Source organism: Macaca nemestrina, chromosome 4, assembly GCF_043159975.1.
Source record: "Macaca nemestrina isolate mMacNem1 chromosome 4, mMacNem.hap1, whole genome shotgun sequence".
Lineage (NCBI taxonomy): Eukaryota > Metazoa > Chordata > Mammalia > Primates > Cercopithecidae > Macaca > Macaca nemestrina.
In genome coordinates, this window is record NC_092128.1 from 31,868,187 (window position 1) to 31,887,245 (window position 19,059).

General features: G+C 37.4%; 1 protein-coding gene across 10 annotated transcripts in view; it reads left to right on the forward strand.

Annotated features, from left to right (window-relative positions):
* Positions 1–19,059, forward strand: part of LOC105474850 (glutamate metabotropic receptor 8) — an 808,970-nt gene that overhangs the window by 118,315 nt on the left and 671,596 nt on the right. Inside the window, exon 1 of one of the 10 annotated variants that reach the window (XM_011729697.3) lies at positions 18,897–19,031. The exons of the other annotated variants lie outside the window; for them this stretch is intronic. Within the exon in view, the coding sequence (XP_011727999.1) occupies positions 18,933–19,031 (99 nt within the window). The 5' untranslated portion in view covers positions 18,897–18,932. Of the gene's footprint in view, positions 1–18,896; positions 19,032–19,059 lie in introns of those variants that run through there. 10 annotated transcript variants of the gene reach the window in all.

A 19,059-nucleotide genomic window follows, 5' to 3' on the forward strand; every position in this document is an offset into this window, starting at 1 on the left:
TCCACTGTGAACAAAATTAATATAATTCCTTAATATCATCTAAAACCCAGTCTGTATTCACTTTGTATAAATTACCTCAAAAATGTCTTTTTATAGTTGGTTTGTCTGAATCATTATTTAAAAAAAGTCCACACATCACATTTGGCTGATACATTCCTTAAGTCTTTCTTCTTTTTTTTATATCATTGATTTGTTGGAAACACTGTGTCATTTACACTGTAGAATGTTCCAAATTTTGGATTTGACTGTCTTCTCATGGTGTCATTTAACTTGTAGCTCCATCCTTGTATTTTATATAAATTTACATAATTTGACATTGAGGCTTGATTAGATTCAGGTTCAATTTATTTTGGGATTATAATATTTTTAATGTGTTCCAGTTCATTGCAGTAGTTATTTTTTAATGCATATTGTCCCATTTTAGGTCAGTGGGAACTCCTTCATATTGACTGTGGTGTTTTTGACACAACATGGTATCCTTGATAATGTCCTTGCTCTCTGGCACAATAAGCTGTCCCAGGTTCATTTTGCTATGTATCTAGAGGGCTGATTATTAAAAGTACTTTGCTTCATTTCAGTAGGGGAATGGTATTTAGAGACCACAATCTGAGTGCCAGGAGAGCTCCTGGCTACTGCATTGTCCTTGCATTTAGCTTTTTCAGAAGATAGAGCTGGGAAATGCACACTTGAAAATAAAATAAATCATGAGTTTAGACTGACATTTACAACTCAAATTTAAGATTACAGAATTTTTACTGAATTTGCTTGATTTTATACTAGTATCTCTTTAGTCTTATGCTGAAAATGTGAAATCTTTCATCCTAACCTGTACAGTTGTGCTGGCCCTCAGTCTATTTGCTCTTATATCCACTCTTTACCCTGTAATGTAGCGGGGATGACCCCTGAAGTTTTCATTTCTCTGGTTCCCCTGTCAGCTGGCTTATAACTGGTCTTTGTCCTAGTAGGAGATTAGCAGATGGGAAGGAGAGATATTTCAAATTATTTCTTCCCTTCCATCTCTGCCTATGAATCATCTCAGGCAGCAGCTGTGTCTCCCCTGAAGTCTCAGCTCCCACTGTAATGGCTTGTGATGCTTTCAACTTTCATCGGGTGACCCTGGCCCCCCTGGCTCTAGTTGTACTACCTTCTCTCTTTCTCTCTGGTATAGGCATGGTAGTAGCTTCCTTTTGGTACTAATGTCTAGGTTTCCTCACTGTCCTTTGATTTTTAGTTCTTTTGCCACGCATGTAACTAATTCTTTACATTATGAGTCTTTCTGTTTTATTATCTTCCAGTGGTTTCTATTACTTGATTAGACTGATGCAGTAGTATTGCTTAGTCATTTCACATTTTATTTTACCAACAGAATGTTGTGAATCTTTAACTGTTTAGAACTTGTAAACTGAATCCTGACAGTCATTATTATCATGTCATTTATCAATCATCAGTCATCACACTGTGATACCATTTCATACATTTATGCTTTTCCTTTTTTAATTTCAGCTGTTAGATTTTGTCTAGTTGTGCTTCCCCTCTGGCTTCTGAATTTGCCATTCCAACTATCACCCCACTTGAGGCCATTATGACAGCCTCCTTAAATATTGTAATAACTTCACAACTCTTTCTCCACCTCTAGTCCCTCTACTCTACAGTCTATTTTAATATTTGCTGTCAGATTTATTTTTATAAAGTACAGATCCGATAATGTTGCACCATTAGTAAGCGAGAAAACCTGTGGCTCTCCACCACCTACCAAATTCAGCACAAAATTTGTTCTGGCCTTCAACATTCTCCATGAAATATCCCCAAACCTACCTCTATGTTGTGACTCTCTTCATACATACTTCAGCCTATTTATTGACATGCAAAATCCTTGGAAGTCAGGAAGACATCTCTGACTTTGCCATGGAGGATGTGTTGTTTGAAATGTCTTGTGGAGAGACCCAGTCAAATGAGGCTTAAATATAGTAAGCAAATTTGTTTGTCACCATCAGAGAAATGATTCCCTGTGCATTTATTAGAATTATTTTGATTACTCCAAACTCCTGAAAAGGCATATTAAATATTTGATTTTTTACACGTTTATTATCAGTTTTCAGGGTAATAAATTGGTGCCCAGGCAAATTCCAGTGGTGATCAGTGTGTTTTTAGTATTATTATGAATTTGCGAATCTTTGTATATTTTATACATTTGTATTCATTTAAGTTATTCTAGGTGCATGTTGTCCTATCCTAGGTAATGAGTCTGTCTCTTTCAGATTTTAAAACAGAGATTACAGTGAATAAGTCCTTAAAGATAAAATGACATTCATATTTTATAGGCTTGTTTATTCAAGGCTGAGTCCTGGGTCTCTCTGGACTCATTTTAGAAGCAAAATGTTAGTGATTAAAGAAGCTACTTACTCTCAGAGAAGGTCTTTGTTGACTATTTTATTGTCTCTGTGGGCTCACTAGGTTCTTTGTCATAGGCTATATTCATTCATTCATTCATGTTTGTTGGACCTTTTAATGCTAGTTACTCGAAATACGGTAGTAAATAAGATGGATAGGGCCACTGTCTTGCAAAGTTTAAATCCAACAGGAGCTATAGACATTAAACAATAAGTTACAATCCCAATGAAAGCAGATACTGTGAAGGAGAGATTCGGAGTACTATGAAAGCCTGTGTCACAAGGCTTTGACTTGCTGTGGGAGTGGAGCAGGGAAGGCTTTCCTGGGGAAGTGATGTTTAAGAAGAAATCGGAAGGATTAGCAAGAGTTTGGGTGGTGATATATGAGCAGGGAAGATGGCAATTGAGAAGGTCTTAAAGAGAGAAGAAACACAGTCTCTTCAAGGACTGAAAAGCCACTGTGCTGAAGTGTAGAGACCTAGAGGATAACTGAAAGAGATTGGAGAGGCATGCAGAGGCCGGGCCACATGAGGCTTTCTTTGATCATGGTATGGATTGCACAGTTTTTAGAGGGTTGTCGTAATGAGATCTGCACTTGGCCAAGGGTGGGAAATAGATGAGAAGGACACGAGAGTGCCTGCTGAGATGTCACAAGAGATGTGAGTAAGAGCTAATGGGGCACAGGCCTAAAGGTGCCAGTGGAGATAAGATAAGTCAAGATGCTGAGATGTTTTGAAAGTAAACAGAATACAGTGATTGCATGAACATGAGTATTGAGGGATATGGAAGTAGGAAAACATGATACCAAGATTTCAGATAACTTAAGGAGGACTTGGTTTTGAAGGGCATGTGCTGGGGTGGAAGGAGAGACCAGGCGTTAATTATTTTAAAAAATCTTTAGTAAAGAATAACTTACATATAATAATATGCACCTATTGTAAATGAATATTTGATGAGTTTTGACAAATATATAAACCTGTAAATCACAGTCACAATCAAGATACAGCATTTTTCCATTACCTAAAATGTTTCCTTGTGCCGTTTACAGTCCCCTCACCCTGCTCTGGCCCTAGGAAATCACTGATCTGTTTTCTCACTATAGGTTAAATTTGCCTTTTCTGGAATTTCAATAAATAGAATCACGCTGTATGTAATCTTTTGGGATTGGCTTTTATTGCTCAGTATAAAAGTTTTGAGATTCATTCATATTACTGTGTTCATCAGTAGTTTATTTTTATTGCCAAGTTGTATTTTATTCTATTGCTACATCCACAGTTTGTTTATTCCATCACCTATTGATGGATATTTAGGTTGTTTTCAATTTTGGTCTACTATGAATAAAATTGCAGTGAACATTTGAGTACAAGTCTTTGTATGAACATATGTTTTTGTATGTCTTGGGTAAGTATACCTAGTAGTAGAATTGCTGGATTATGTGGTAGATGCATATATTTACATTTTATAAGTATACATACATAGGTACATATGTGAGTGTGTGTATACCCCCCACACACATAAGGGATATATATATCTGCCAAATTATTTCAAAAGTGGTTGTAGCAATTTGCCTTCTCAACAGCAACGTAGGAGAGTTTAAATTGCTTCACATCATTGTCCACACTTGGTATTGTCAGTTTCTACCTTTAGGAATTCTAGTAACTATGTAGTTATATCTCATTAATTTTAATTTTAATTTCTCAAAAGATTAATGTGATTTAGCATCTTTTTATTCATCCATTTGTATATCTTCTCTTCTGAATTTCTGTTCAAGTTTTTTACCCATTTTAAAATTTGGACTGTTTGTATTGTTATGAGTTGTCAGAGATCTTTAAAAATTCTAGGTAAAAGTCTTCAATCAGATATATCTCCCAAATATTTTCTCCTCAATCTGTGACTTGACTTATATTTTATTAATAATGATATGTGAAGAGGTTTCTTATTTTGGTGAATTCCAATTTGTTAATTTACTTTATGAACTGTGCCTTTTGTGTCTTAACATCTTTGTTTACCTCAATTTTGTGAAATATTTCACTTAAGTTTTTCTAATAGTTTTATTAGTATTATTTAAATACATTTAAGGAGTACAGCGCAATTTTGTTACATGGACATATTGTATAGTGGTGAAGTCTTGGTTTTTAGTGTATTCATCACCTGAATAATGTTCATTGTACCCATTAAGTAATTTTTCATCACCCATCCCCTGTTTCTCTCCCCAACCCTTCTAAGTGTACTAGACCTACCGTTCTATACTCTGTGTGTACACATTATTTAACTAATAAGTGGGAGCATAGCATATTTGACTTTCTGTTTCTGAGTAATTTCATTTAAGACAATGGCCTCCAGCTCCATTCATGTTGCTGCAAAAGACATGCTTCATTATTTTTACAGTTGAATGGTATTCTGTTGTCCATATATACCCCATTTCCTTTATCCAGTCATCCATTGATGGACACTTAGGTTGATTCCATATCTTTAGTAAAGATTGTGTGAGTAGTGCTGTGATGAACATATGAGTACAGGTATCTTTTTGATATAGTTATTTCTTTTCCTTTGGGTAGATACCCAGTAGTGGGATTGTTGGATCAAATGATAGTTTTAGTGCTTTGAGAAATCTCTTTACTGTTTTCCATAAAGATTGTAAAAATTTACATTTCTACCAACAGTGTATAAGCATCCCCTTTTCTCTGCATCCTCACCAACATCTGTTTTTTTTTCTTTTTTTTTTTTTTTTTTTTTTTTTTTTACTTTTTAATAGTAGTGGTTCTGACTAGTGTAAGATGATATCTCATTGTGGTTTTAATGTGCATTTCTCTGATGATTAGTGATGTAAAGTATTTTTTCAAATGTCTGTTGGCCATTTGTATATCTTCTTTTGAAAACCATCTTTTGCTCACTTTTTAATAGAGTTATTTGTGTATTTTTTTTAGTTGTTTGAGTTCTGTATACATTCTGGATATTGGTCCCTTGATGGATGTATAGTTTTCCAATATTTTCTCTAATTATGCAGGTTATGTATTCACTCTGTTATTTCTTTTGCTGTGTTAAGGTTTTTTAGTTTAATTAAGTACTAATTTATCTAGTTTTGTTTTGGTTTCTTGTGCTGTTGAGGTCTTAGTCGTGAATTCATTGTCCAGAACAGTTTTGTCCTGAAGAGTTTTCCCTAGGTTTTCTTCTAGGATTTTTGTATCCTTGCATGTATTGCTGCATAGTTTTAGTATTTATGTTTGGGTCAGTTGTCCACTTTGACTAATTTTTATGCATGGTGTGAGAATTAAGTATCTTTTTTCTTCATACAGATATTCAGTTCTAGCACTGAATATTTATTGAGAAGTTATCCTTTCCCCTTTGAATTTTCTTGGCACCTTTATAGAAATTCAACCTACCATTTCTAAACTCTTCACTTTATTCCATTAATCTCTATGTCTAGCTGTATACCAATCCTTTGCTTTGTTGATTACTGTAGTTTTATAGTTTGTTTATGAAATATTTAATGAGTTCTTCAGATTTGTTCTTATTCTTCAAAATTATTGTAGATATTGTAAATTCTTTGCATTTCCATACAAATTTTAGAATCAGCTTGCTAATTTTCAGTGAAATGGACAGTCTTGCGTTTTGCAGACTCTTAGGGGAAAAGCATTGAGCCTTTCACCACGAGGTATGATTTTAGATATATTTTTTTCAATAGATATCCATTATCATGTTGAGGATATTTCTGTATAGTCTTAATAATCTGAGACTTTACTTGTTTATTTATTTTGTGAGTGGATTTGAAATTTTTTTCAAATGCTTTTTCTACATCAGTTAAAATGATTATATGGTTTTGTATTTATTCTGTTAATATGGTGAATTTATTGCGTTCCTTGTTTATTATTTTTTATATACTCCTAAGGTTGATTTCCTAATATTTTGTTAAAGGGTAGGAGTTACATCTGGTTCCAGTTATTTCATTTTGGCCAGAAGCACAAGTCTGTTCAATCAGTTTTGATCATGTTGAATTTAAGGTAAATTTAAAATTTCTAAGTGGAGGTTCATTATCCAATTGGTAGTAGGTTTGCATTTTAGAGAAGTCTGAGTTGATTTCTTCAGAGATAAATTTAGGCATTGTAGTTATACTGATAGTGATCAAAGTCATAAACTTGTTGGACGTTGTCATCTTGTGAGAATGAAAGGGTGCAAAAAAATTGGGGCTCAGGTCAGGCCTCAGGGAGCCTCACTTTTAAATTGTAAGCAAATAAAGATGAACTAGAGGAGATGACAAAGAAGGAATATCTCGATGGGTAGGAGAAAACCAAGAGAGCGTGTTGTAGAAGCCAAGGAAAATAGTGTCAAGATTTTAATGCTGCTGATTCAAGTGACATGAGGACAGAAAATTGACCGTGGGATTTTGTGACATGAAAAGTTTTATGATCTTGCTGAGAGCAGTTTGAATACAGCCCTGGGACAGAAGCCAGTCTCAATGCTGAAACTGAGTGGGAGGTAAGACAACGGAGAGGGTATTTAGTTGAATTTTTAAAGTTTGGTTGTAAAAGGTAGACAAATATTAGCATGACAGCTGGAATTGGATGAGGATTTGAGTAATGGTTTCTTTTATTTTCTTTTTAAAAAATGTTTTCTTTTTAAAGTGGAGAGGCTTGAGTATATACAAATGCCAGTAGGAAGGACCCAGTTGAAAGTATGAGGTTAATGACTTGAAAGAGAGAGGCAATAATCTATAGGGTCAAGCTCAAAAAGGCTGCTGCATGTGCAATTCAGAGCAGAGTTGAGGCTTCACCTTAGATAGCAAAGGTGACGTTTCTTCTTGTAACAGAAAGAAGGAAGGAAGGAAGGCAGGAAGGAAGGGAGGCAGGAAGGAAGGGAGGGAGAGAGGGAGGGAGAGACAAAGGAACAAAGGGTGCCCAGGAAGCCAGGTTTGTCATTCGATGGTGGGAAATTAAGAGCTATCTTTAACTGATGGCTTCTATTTCTTATGGGGAAGAAAAAGACATTTTACAAAATGAAAAATATTTGACCCATATTGAAACAGATCTGAGGAATTTTTGAAGAAAATTTGGTAATGTTTTATTAGAAACCATGAGCAGAATAATAAAGTTGTCTTAGTTCATTTTGTGTTGCTATAAAGGAATACCTGAGGCTAAGAGTAATTTATGAAGAAAAAAGGTTTATTTGGCTCACAGTTCTGATGGCTGGAAAGTTTAAGATTGGGCATCTGCATCTGATGAGGGCCTGAGGCTGCCTCCACTCATGGCTGAAGGCAGAAAGGGAGCTGGAGTGTGCAGAGGTCACACACAGAGAGGAAATGTGAGACAGAGGGAAGGTTCCAGGCTCTTTTAAACAACTAGCTATTGAGGGAACTAACAGAGTGAGAACTCACTCCCCCAACCTTGGAAGGGCATTAATGTATTCAGGAAGGATTCCTCCCAGGACCCAAACACCTCCCATTATGCCCCACCTGCAACATTGGGGATGAAATTTCAACGTGAGGTTTGCAGGGGACAAACATTCAAACCATAGCAGTTGTATAGGCACAGACATGTTTGATTGCAACATCTGGCTGATTACTGGTTTTGAAGGGACTCAGTAACCCTGGTGACTATTATATGGATGAAATGAGACACCCTAAACCAAGGCTATGCCAGTCCAGAATGATGACTTACAGATGATTAATTCAATGGTAACCACTTAGCAGGGATGGAAGGCTGGAGGGAAAACAGTGACTTCTTTGCTTATTCTATCTCCTGCTACAGGGGATTAAAAGTCTTTCTTTTTCTCTTTCCCATCTTTTTCTCCTGTTCCTGAAGTTCAACGTTGACTCAAGCCACACTGCCTTCTCCACTCATCCTCTTACCCTTAGTCCCTAGTCTTACTTCTCTAATGCTGGTTTCTCAACCAGTATATTTAATCTACCCCCGCCCCCCCCCCCACTCTTCTCAGTCCCTCTACTGAAAAGTCTTTTTGTGATGTGTTGAATTTTTTTTAATCTCAGTATTTCTATTTTCTCTTCAGGTGTTTTTCCTCCTGCATTTTTTGAGCTATCTTGAATTCCACTTGTTGTCCTCCTATTTATTTATTTACAAAAGAAAAAGTCTACGTTTGCAGTATTCTCAATCCTAATTTAAGTTAGATTATTTTCTTAAATGCCATCTTAAACTACTTTAAATCTTCTCAATATTTTTCTTAGAATTAAAAATAATTGAAGGGCATCCAAAAAGCAATGTGTGTGTCTCATCAAATTTGAGGTTGAAATGGTATTTTTTTAAAAGACAGAAGTGCCTAAAAGGTTTTGTGGTTTTTTTTTTTTTTTTTTTTTTTTTTTTTAAATAGAAAGTCTAATGATATTTACATACAGTCTCTGGCAAAGTATTATGGAGACATTTACATATTTAGATTATTTAGAAAATTAGAGAGAATTGGAAAGACAATAAATGTCTTCATATATTTAAGTTATGGTCTATGCAAAAGGATTCAGCTACTCATAAAAAAAGAAAAGTATATTTTCATTTAAGCACCGAAAATGTGGGAAGCTTTTGAGAAGCAGTTTTACTAGGTAGACTGTAGATATTAAAAGTCAGGAATCCTGAGTTGTTATACTGTCACTAGTAGGCAGTTAATCAACAATGTCCATGTGTTACCTGCTATGTACAAAGTGCTTTCCTAGGATCTGCTGAAGAATAGCGGTGTATCCCAGCACCTCAGCTCATAAGCCTATTCTCTAAAGTAGGTGTAAGAAATGAATTTGCTCTTCAAAACTGAAGTGAAAGGAACTTTTTTCTTTGATATCAAATAACTCTGACATTGAGCCACATTCACTAGGGTGTCAAAAATTCAGTCATATTCATAGTTTGGAGACCTAGCCTTCAGTTTCCAAGGCCACTAATATGGTTTGGCTCTGTGTCCCCACCCAAATCCCATGTGGAACTGTAGTCCCCATGTGTTGAAGGTGGGACCTGGTAGGAGGTGAGTGGATCATGGGGGTGGTTTCTAATGGTTTAGGACCATCCCCCTAGTGCTGTCTCCTGATAGAATTCTCACAAGATGTGGTTGTTTAAAAGTGTGTGGCATTTCCTCCTTTGCATGCACTCTCTCTCCCTCACCCCTGCTGTGCTTGCTTCCCCTTTGTCTTCTGCTATGATTGTAAGTTTCCTGAGGCCTCCCAGCCATCCTTCCTGTATAGCCCACAGAACTGTGAATCAGTTAAACCAATTTTTCATAAATTACCCAGTCTTAGGTAGTTCTTTAGAGCAGTGTGAGAGTGGACTAATATGGCTACAGAAGAGTTAACCACAGAGATGCTCACTGTAGCCCCTGTGGGCCATCAAAAGGAGAGGGATTCCATTCCTTCTATGGCAAGCATGGGAAATGAGCTTCTTTGAGGGTTCCTGGGTTCTCAGGCACTACCAGGAAAGAAACTGAAGATCTCCCTCATTCCCAAGTCTCTGTGAAGTACTATTCTCTCCCTCCATTTCCATTTGCAATTCCTCCTCCTCAAACCTTGGGAGATGCCCCTCCTCTAGTAATTAAGCTCTATAACCTCTATAGGCCAAGTCTCCTGAAAATGAGCTAATTCTCCAAGACATGCAGGCTTGATTGCTCATGTGGAGGGCACAAAGGAAAAGAAATCTTTTCATCAGTCTCCTAAAGCAGTAACAATCAGACAGAAATGAGTATCTTACTAAATTATCCTGCTGCAAACGAATGCTATGGAAAATGTATTGATGACAAGGTACATTACATCTTTTATTTGGCATTTCATCATGCAAGCTTTGTGAAATTTTTATTTTTCAAAAACTCATCTGTTATTTTCAAATAAGTAAGAAATATATTTTAAAAGCTTTTACTGACTCAACACTTGATATGATATATTCACTGGTCTATAGATTATCATGACACTAAAAATAAACTCCATGCTAACATTTGATGCAAGAACTGAAACATAATACTCTTAAAAATAGAAATTTGGATGCAGAATATTTTTGAAAAGAAATTTCTAATGTTCAGGAGATGTTCACCCTAGGATAAGTGAACATAATGTTCAAGGCATCAACTTCTTCATAAAGTGAATTAGAGGGAGCTTTTATATCTCCTCATGATGACAACATCCAGAGCTACCAAAATAATCTGCAATGAATATGTTTAAATCCCTTTGAGCATGATATGGAAAAATTTCAAAAGGAAACACAGGACTCTTGAGTACACATTCAATGTTTTATACTATATAGCAGAGCTTTTCCAATTTTATTGTGAACACAAATCCCCTGGAGATCTTGCTAAAATTCAAAGTCTCATTCAGTAGGACTGGGGTGGGGCCTGAGATTCTACATTTCTAAGAAGCTCCCAGGTGATGCTGATGCTGTAGATTTGCCGTCAGCACTGAGTAGCCAGATTGTAGAGAAAACTTAGTGCCACAGTTACTGTAGTCAATACTGTTGAATTTATCTTTTACAATGTGAACGTATCTTTTATACCAAAACATATGAGCATATGTTTTCCTCTAGAGGAAATTTGGACCTTAAATTTAATTTTTAGAGAGTCTTCATTTCTGGTGGCCAACTGGCCACTGAGAGGTATAAAAAAGAGAGGGCTAACGAAGGCAGACCAAACACATACATAGATGACAGCTGCATAACTGGAAACTTCATAGTTGGAAAGTATGTGGCACTCACATAATTCTGGAACCCAGCCAATTGGCCAGCTATGACTTGAGGACCCCTGGTGTACCAGATGATCTTCAGTTTATGCTGGGATTGGTGTATGTGACAAGTTTTGGGCAAGTTGTTTTGAGATACCTGTTGAACACTTAAGAGAGAGGTCCAATAAGCAACACATGGTTCTGGAACTCACTGAAGAGATTTAGACTGCATGTATAGGTTTGGAGTGGGTATGAAGTGAAAACAAAAGAGAGTCTAGGCCATATCCTAAATGATACTAACTCATAAAGGATGAAACAGCAGAAGAATAGCCAACAAAGGAGATAGAGATTTAAGAGGAAAATTGGAGAATGAGTGCTCATTTAGGCCAAGTAAGAGAGTGTTGGCATATAGCAAGTGCTAAACAAATTCTTGTTGAAATGAAAAATAAGAACAAGCAAACAGAAAGCAGACTGAACTGGGCTCATGAACACCTTTCACCAAGAATACTGAATTGTTAGCTTTTCCTAAGCTATCTATAGCCTTTCATAGGTTTGTTTCTATCAGGTGCTGTCCCCTCTGCCTGGAACACCTTTCAGTCATCTTCCCTCCCATACCCTCACCTCCCCTCCTCTTCCATTCACTCCTCTTCCCTCCCCTTCCCTTCCCTTTTTTGTTGAGACAGGGTCTCGCTCTGTCACCCAGGCTGGAGTGCAGTGCCACAATCTTGGCTCACTGCAAACTCTGCCTCCTGGGTTCAAATGATTCTCATACCTCAGCCTCTTAAGTAGCTAGGACTACAGGCACATGCCACCATGCCTGGCTAATTTTTGTATTTTTAGTAGAGCTGGGGTTTCACCATGTTGGCCAGGTTGGTCTTGAACTCCTGACCTCAAGTGATGCACCCACCTCAGCCTCCCAAAGTGCTGGGATTACAGGTGTGAGTCACTACACCTGGCCCCATTTCTTGGTTCTTGCCTCTGCTCCCCATCGCCTGTTGTGTTTAGATGTGCTCTCTTTGGAACTTGGGAACTTGGCTAGTCCTTTTTGCACTTACCTTCCCCTGTTGACCTACGTGATTGCATCCAACCTGCCCCAAACTTGTCTCAGACCATTTTTTTGGTACCCAACTGGGCCAGGAGGCCCCCCTCCCCAGAAGGAACTCTAGCAATTGGGGTTGATGAAAACCAAAGGAGGCAGATAATATTTAGCTGATCATAGATGCTAGTATCTCCTATTCACTGTGATACCATATATGGTGATGGCTGCTGATGTCCAAGCTCCAGCCAAGCCATGACTTATGACTCCAAAGGAGTTGCAGATGTGAACAGAAGTGGAAACAGGGAGGAAGCTGAACACCTGTGGGTAAAAAAAGCTACTGAAGAATTAATATCAGATTTAAAAATGGACCCAAAGTAGTGGAGGGCAGAGGTGTTTAAGAAATGAATCCGGGGTCGGACTACCTGGATTTGAATCTTACTCTGTCATTTACAAATTACTTGGTCTTGGGCAAGTTACTTCTCCAGATTATGATTTAGTCATTCATGAAATGAAGCTAGAGCACTAAGCACAGTTCTTGGCCAATATAACATGTTAAATAAATGTTGGCAAAATGAACATGTACATATGTGTATGCACACACACACGCACACATTAGGTGTGCAGATGGACTATGACACATAAAGAGGCTTATAGGGAACAGTAAGCTAGGCTTCTCAAAAATGTTGATAGAATGAAAGGGCTAATCAATTTGTTTAGGGGAAACTTAATGTATTGCCCTTTGGATACTGAGATGATGCCTTCTCAGAGGAACATATCCTTCCATTCTGTAGTATGTAGTGGAATAAAGGACTCTGAGTTGTTCACATCTTTTAATCAACTTTTCCTGTTACCAATGATGGCCATTTATGAAATCAGCTATTTGGTCTTTGGAAATGGAGTGGGTTTTCCCACTGTGTAAATGGAGCTCGAATGAAAACCTTTAACCTCATATGGACCTTCTTCAAACCTACTAAGTTTACTAACTTGGGTAACAGAAAATAAATGAGAATTACCAGTGCTATTAGGTGTTCAGAATCAGTAACTGAATGCTAGTTGGGAGATAATGACTTGAAGACCAAGATTTTGTGAATGTGGATAATCACTAAAAATCCATGAAATTGCCAGCCAGGAAACTTACTTGCACAAACTAATGTTCTTATCAATGTTCTTCTTTATTTGCAAGAGTCAAATCATGTATTATTGGGTGGCAGAATGCCAGTCTAAATTGAATATTTGCCAGCTTAAAGTTTATGACTTCAATTTGTTAGTTATAATTACTGACTTTTTATTTTATAATGTTCTAGTGCTGACATGCTTGGGGGGAAAATTGAACCCCAGCAGTGATTGCACAGTAAGGAAATCATCAGAAGAGGAAAATTAAATGCTAGGTGATAGTTTGAAGTCAGCAGTGATGGGAATGAGTGGATGGGAGAGTTATATTTTTAAGTAACTTAGGAAATGATGCTAAGAAAGTACCATGGCATCATTTTGGTTTTTCTATTATAACAAAATGTAATTTATTATTTTTTGGTACTCATGTAAGAAAATCACTTTATAGAAAACCTTCACTGTCCTAAGCAGCTCATTTCAAAACTTCCCCTACTTTTTGTTTTAAAGAATATTCAGTGATTTCACCTTGAAATTCCAAACTGCTTGAAACCTTTACCAAAAAGATATCAAAGAAACTTGCAGAAATAGTGAAATAGAATAGAATGAAATCAGGGAATGCAATTCTCCGTGTCTCCCTGGGATGCTGCCTCACTGAGCAGAGTTTCCAGAGGTGGACAGATCCATGTATTTCTCTTTCCTCCTATTGAGAGGTGCAGAAAATGTATGTTACCTTGTAAAGAAACAAAGCAAAGCCAAGCCAAGCTATCTTTTAGGATTAGTTCTAACCTGCTTCTCATATAGCTTGAAGTCCTATCCCAAAACCTTCACTTCCTGAGTACAAAGAATAGAGTTTCCTCCAACTTTTCAATCACTTATTTTTTACTTTCCTAAGGAAGGAAGTAAATATTAGAGCTTATAAGTAATATAAGTATACGTTTATTTTTTTTCTGGGCTCTTAAAGTTGCTTCTTAATGTCTTCTGTTTTCATTCATCTGTTTACCTTTCATCTATCCATTCATTTATTTATTCATGCCTTACTCTTACAAGCCTCAGGACTCAGAGATCTGTGAGAATGTAATGCAAGTCCCTGCTGATAAATTATGTAGCATTTTCTTGATAGTCCTGGCATAAGAACCCCAGTTATGCATATAGTATTTGAAAACATTATTTGTAATAAGTATGGGAGATGGTGGTCTATGGTTTAATATTTTTCAGCCTGTGGCAAGTTTCCTAAAATTAAGTACCTGTCAGTAGACTGCCTGTCCTCTTCATTTCTGCAAATTGGGTGGTGTACACATCTGAAGGAGATCTCAAGTGAGAGGCAATCTGTGGCTGGTGTCCAGCGTTCATTCCTTTTTCTTCTTCATTTTTCAATGTGTCAACTTAATGTCACTTCATCAGGGAAGCTTGCCCTGTCCTTTGCTGACCAGGTGAGTGGCCCTGTAACTCTTAGTGGCAGGTACATAGCTTTCACAACAACCATTACAATTGGGGCTAAATGTTTATTTGGTTGATTATTTATTGAATGCTTGCTTTTTCCATTTGACCATATGCTCCATTTATAGTCCTGTCTCCAGGGCCTGTCACCGTGTCTGGCACATAGTGGGAGCTAATTTGTTGAATGAATTAATAAAAAAGTAACTATTAAAAAACATTTAATTTAACTATTAGGATAAGTGTATGTATTGGTTTAGCCTTTTACATTTCTGTGTAATTTTGCATATATACTGATTATTATTTTTTAGAATCACAGAGTACTGAAATATATGGAAATTTAAATAAAACTGTTCAATTTTTTAAAAAGGCAAAATTGAAGATAAGGAGATGCTATAAACCAGAGAAACTATAAAATTAGTTGTAATATTAAAGTCCTCTTTTTAATTTTTTAAGTGACAGTGTCTTTCTCTGTCAGCCAGGCTGGAGTACGGTGGTGCAATTATAACTCATTGTCACCTTGAATTCTTGGGCTCAAGTGAACTTGCAGCCTCGGCCTGCCAAGTAGCTGGGGCTACAAGTGCACCACCATGCCTGGATAATTTTTTAATGTTTTCTAGAGATGGAGGTCTCACTATGTTGCCCAGGATGGTCTCAAACTCCTGGCCTCAGGGATCCCACAGCCTCAGCCTCCCAAAAGGCTGGGATTACAGATGAAAGTCACTGGACCCAAACTAAAGTCCCTTTCTTTGAAAGTGAAGGTTTGAAATCCAACTTGCGAGTAAAACTTTTAGGGTAGTTAGGCTTAGAAATCCCCACACTACTAGTAACTTGATGGATTAGAACAAAAATCCTTTCCCTAAGGAGCTGTTGTGGATTTCTCATTGTAAAATGTAATTAGCAGATGTAAAAAAAGTTTATTAATCTTATAGGGTATAATTATGGTTGCTTATATGTGAATTATTTCATATTCATGGATTGCTTCTCTTTCATTTTAAATAAACAGGTTAGGAAGTCCAAATGCTATTACCAATTTGATTAAAATCATTACATTTCATTCTAAAACATGGTATTAGTTATTTTATTTTCCATAAGAAATCCAAACTTCATTGGCCTAATTTTAGGATTGGGATTTTCAATGCCAAATCAGAATGTCTTAGTGTAGATTTTCTGTCAAAAATATTTGAAAGCATCAAATTATGAAAAAGTAATATAACGTAGAAAACTGAAAATCTGCACAGCTATCCATAAATTTAGTTCATGTGTCCAGTGAGCAATGATTAATGGTGCCTGGGCTAGATAGCTTCTGCTTGGCCTGCCACAACCACTTTCTCTCTTTCGCTGTCTCTTAGCTGCCCTGGAAGATTTCTTTGTGCAGGCAAAGTCAAGTTCTCTTGCTTTCTGGCTTCCAATAGGTTTGGTCAGAGAGAGACTCAGCGAGTGTGTATGAGGGAAAGGTCAGAATGTAATTTCCTTTTGAGGTTGCCAGGGGCTGGCCGTGTCCTTTTAGAGAGGTTACTGCTCCCCTCAAGGTGGCTTCCATTCATGACTCTGTAATTGCTCTCTTTCTTAGAGCTCATGGGTAACAACCGCCATCCTCAACCTCTGACTCCTTCTGGGTTGTGGCTTTCCACTGCCTTCCCTATATGCTGCTCCTGCCTTGAAAATAGTCCCTTTATTTAGTCTCCTTTAGTCATTTGTTTTCTTTGCCTCTATGACTCATACAATACCCTTGAAAAGGCAGTGAGAAAATGTACCCTTTTACAATTCAATGGTCTATTCAAATGAATTATCTGAAATCAACATATGACTTTATAAGTATAATATTTATTTATACTTTCAGGCAGATATAGATACAAAACATACTCTTTATGTTTCGAAGAAAGTGTGTCTCTCATGATTTGCTGCTAAAATTTTAGGTTCACCATTAGTAACAAACCATCTTTGAATTATTCATCTGGCAGTGAGAATGGATTGATCTTGTCTCTCTTCTCTCTGGTTGACTTTGTTGGTGTGCTCTGGATTTGTGAAGAGGAAGGTTCTGGTGAGGGGTGTGGTATTTATCCTGGCCCATAATGGAATTCAACTCATGACCTTAAACCTATTGTGTTACACTCAGCCGTGTTAACTAACCACAAGCCCCTTTGGTGCAGGCATGTGTGTAAAGCTTTGCTTGGTCTTAGTGAGCTCACATTGGGGAGACAGATAAAAATATGGTGCAATATAGTGTACTCCTGGCTCTCTCTGACCCCACGATTTCCCATTTCAATAGACTTCCTCTCCTTTGCTTTTGCTAAGCTCCATTGTGCATCAAAAGCCAAAGGCTCACATCCTCCTCTGAATCAACTATAGGAACTCAACTGAGAAAAAAAGGGCAGAGACTGAATTTCCTATTTGACACCAACTTTACAAACAGGAATCTTATTAACTGTCCACTATGTGGACAGAATTATTCTGAGCCAGTCCTGATTTGGGGAAGGAATACTACTACTTCATGTTTTTGGATGCAAACTTGGGGCAATCATCCATGTCCTTTTTTGTTTCACTCTCTGGCTTTGCATTTCCTTTCTTCTTTTCCCTCTCCTTAGCCTGTTTTCATGAAGGTGGGAGGAGCGTGAAAGCTCAGGGCAATGTTGGGAGAGTTGGGCCAGTGCTGGACATTGACTTCTACCCCTAACTCCTCATTTATATCTAATTTCTGATTATATACTGATGTTTTGCCACAAGCAACTAGTAGTTTTAATACTAAAGAGCAGTCAAGTATAAAAAGACAAAGTTAATGGCTATAATAATTATGCTTTTTCTGACCTGGGTTTTGCAGCAAAAACAAATCTACCCTGAGGCCAGGTGGCAGGAAGCTATCATCCTGATGGCCACTGTTGCTAACCACCATCACTGGAAAAGTGCTCAGGCAAGCACTACCCCCTAAGGGAAGAATGCAGCTTCAAGCTGATCTTTCACTGGAAAAAACCAATGATGTTATTGAGTAGCACAAATAACCCACCCCGCAAACCTTCTCCACCAATTAAGTTCCACGATCAATGGACAAGGTTGTTTGCAGAGAACAAAAACCTTTTCTTGGCAGGGGGGAAAAAAACAGAAAAAAAAAAACAACAAAAAAAACCCTTTTTGGTGGTGAAAACGTATGTGATTCAGGTCTTAAATTGTCTTCTGTTTGCAAACCTGTACTCAGATGTGTGCAAGTTTCTTGCAGAAAGATTGAAATTTCCTAGAATCGGGAGGGGCTTCCTCTAAGCTGTTCTTTAGGTGGCTTTTTGCTAGCCTTGTCAGGGATGTCTTGGCTTCCTTGGGATCTTTAGCAAACTAGTAACTGTGGTGAACAGATGCAAAACTTATGGCATTCTGAATAGACAAGGGAAGTTTCAAGCTTATTGCAATATTTTGATGTGCAAGCAGTGGGAAACCTTAAGGCAGCTGAAGTTGTAACTTCCTTGGGCCACAAAAAGAGTATTTCTGGTATCTAAAAGTCTCTGAGCCCCTTGGAGCCTCAGAAATCCTTTATTTCATCAGTCAGTCATGTACAGTAAGGCTCAGTGAAGGCAACGTGGAGAGACACAGTTGGTTTGGGGGAGATGTAAGCACTTTTTTCCCTGTCTAGAATATCCGTCTTACAGATAAAGATAAGCAAGAAGGGGTAAATGATTAAATAATCTATGATGTTGGCCTTTGATTAGAAATGTAATTTTTGTTCTTCTTTAATGACACACTGAAGTCCATGGACTGTCAATGTGTTTGCCAAGATAGTTATGAAGTTTTCATGGCCATTTTTTTTGGCATTTTGAAAAGCAAAATGGCAGTTGTACACTTCCCTGTGAGGAGACTGCACAGACTACAACTGAAGCGGCACTTCGGTGATTTGAACTGGAATTCTATCACTTCAGCTTGGAAAAAAAAAAAATGTACCTTGTGCTGATCAGAAGTTTTGCAGCTTAACAGATCTTTGATTTAAAAAGAATATGGGAAATGGGTGGTCTTTTAACTTAAATAGTTTTATAGTAAAATCTTTCAGAGTTAGGATACATGGAAGAAAATAATAAAAGGAGTTCTTGATTAATGGATGGATGGGTTCATTTTGCTTTCAATGAATATTTATTGAACACCTACTGTCTCCTAGGAGCTCATCTTACATCTGTAAACAATGCAGAAAATAACCCTGTGGAGTCTACATGTTAGTAGGGGAAACAGAATACACACATTAATGCAGGTTGTGAAAGAGGAAGGAAATAAGTAGTGTGATGAGATCATAATGGAAGGTAAAGAGACAACGCTACATGAGGTGGTCAGGGAAGGTCTGTTGAGCTGAGGCTGAAAGATGAGAAAGGCCAGGAAGGACTTGCTTGGGAAAATGTATGTGGTGATATGTATGAGTGCTGGAGGTGAAACAAAAAGGAAGCCAGTGTGGTTGGATCAGGTGAGTGAGAGGGATAGGTGGTCAGTTG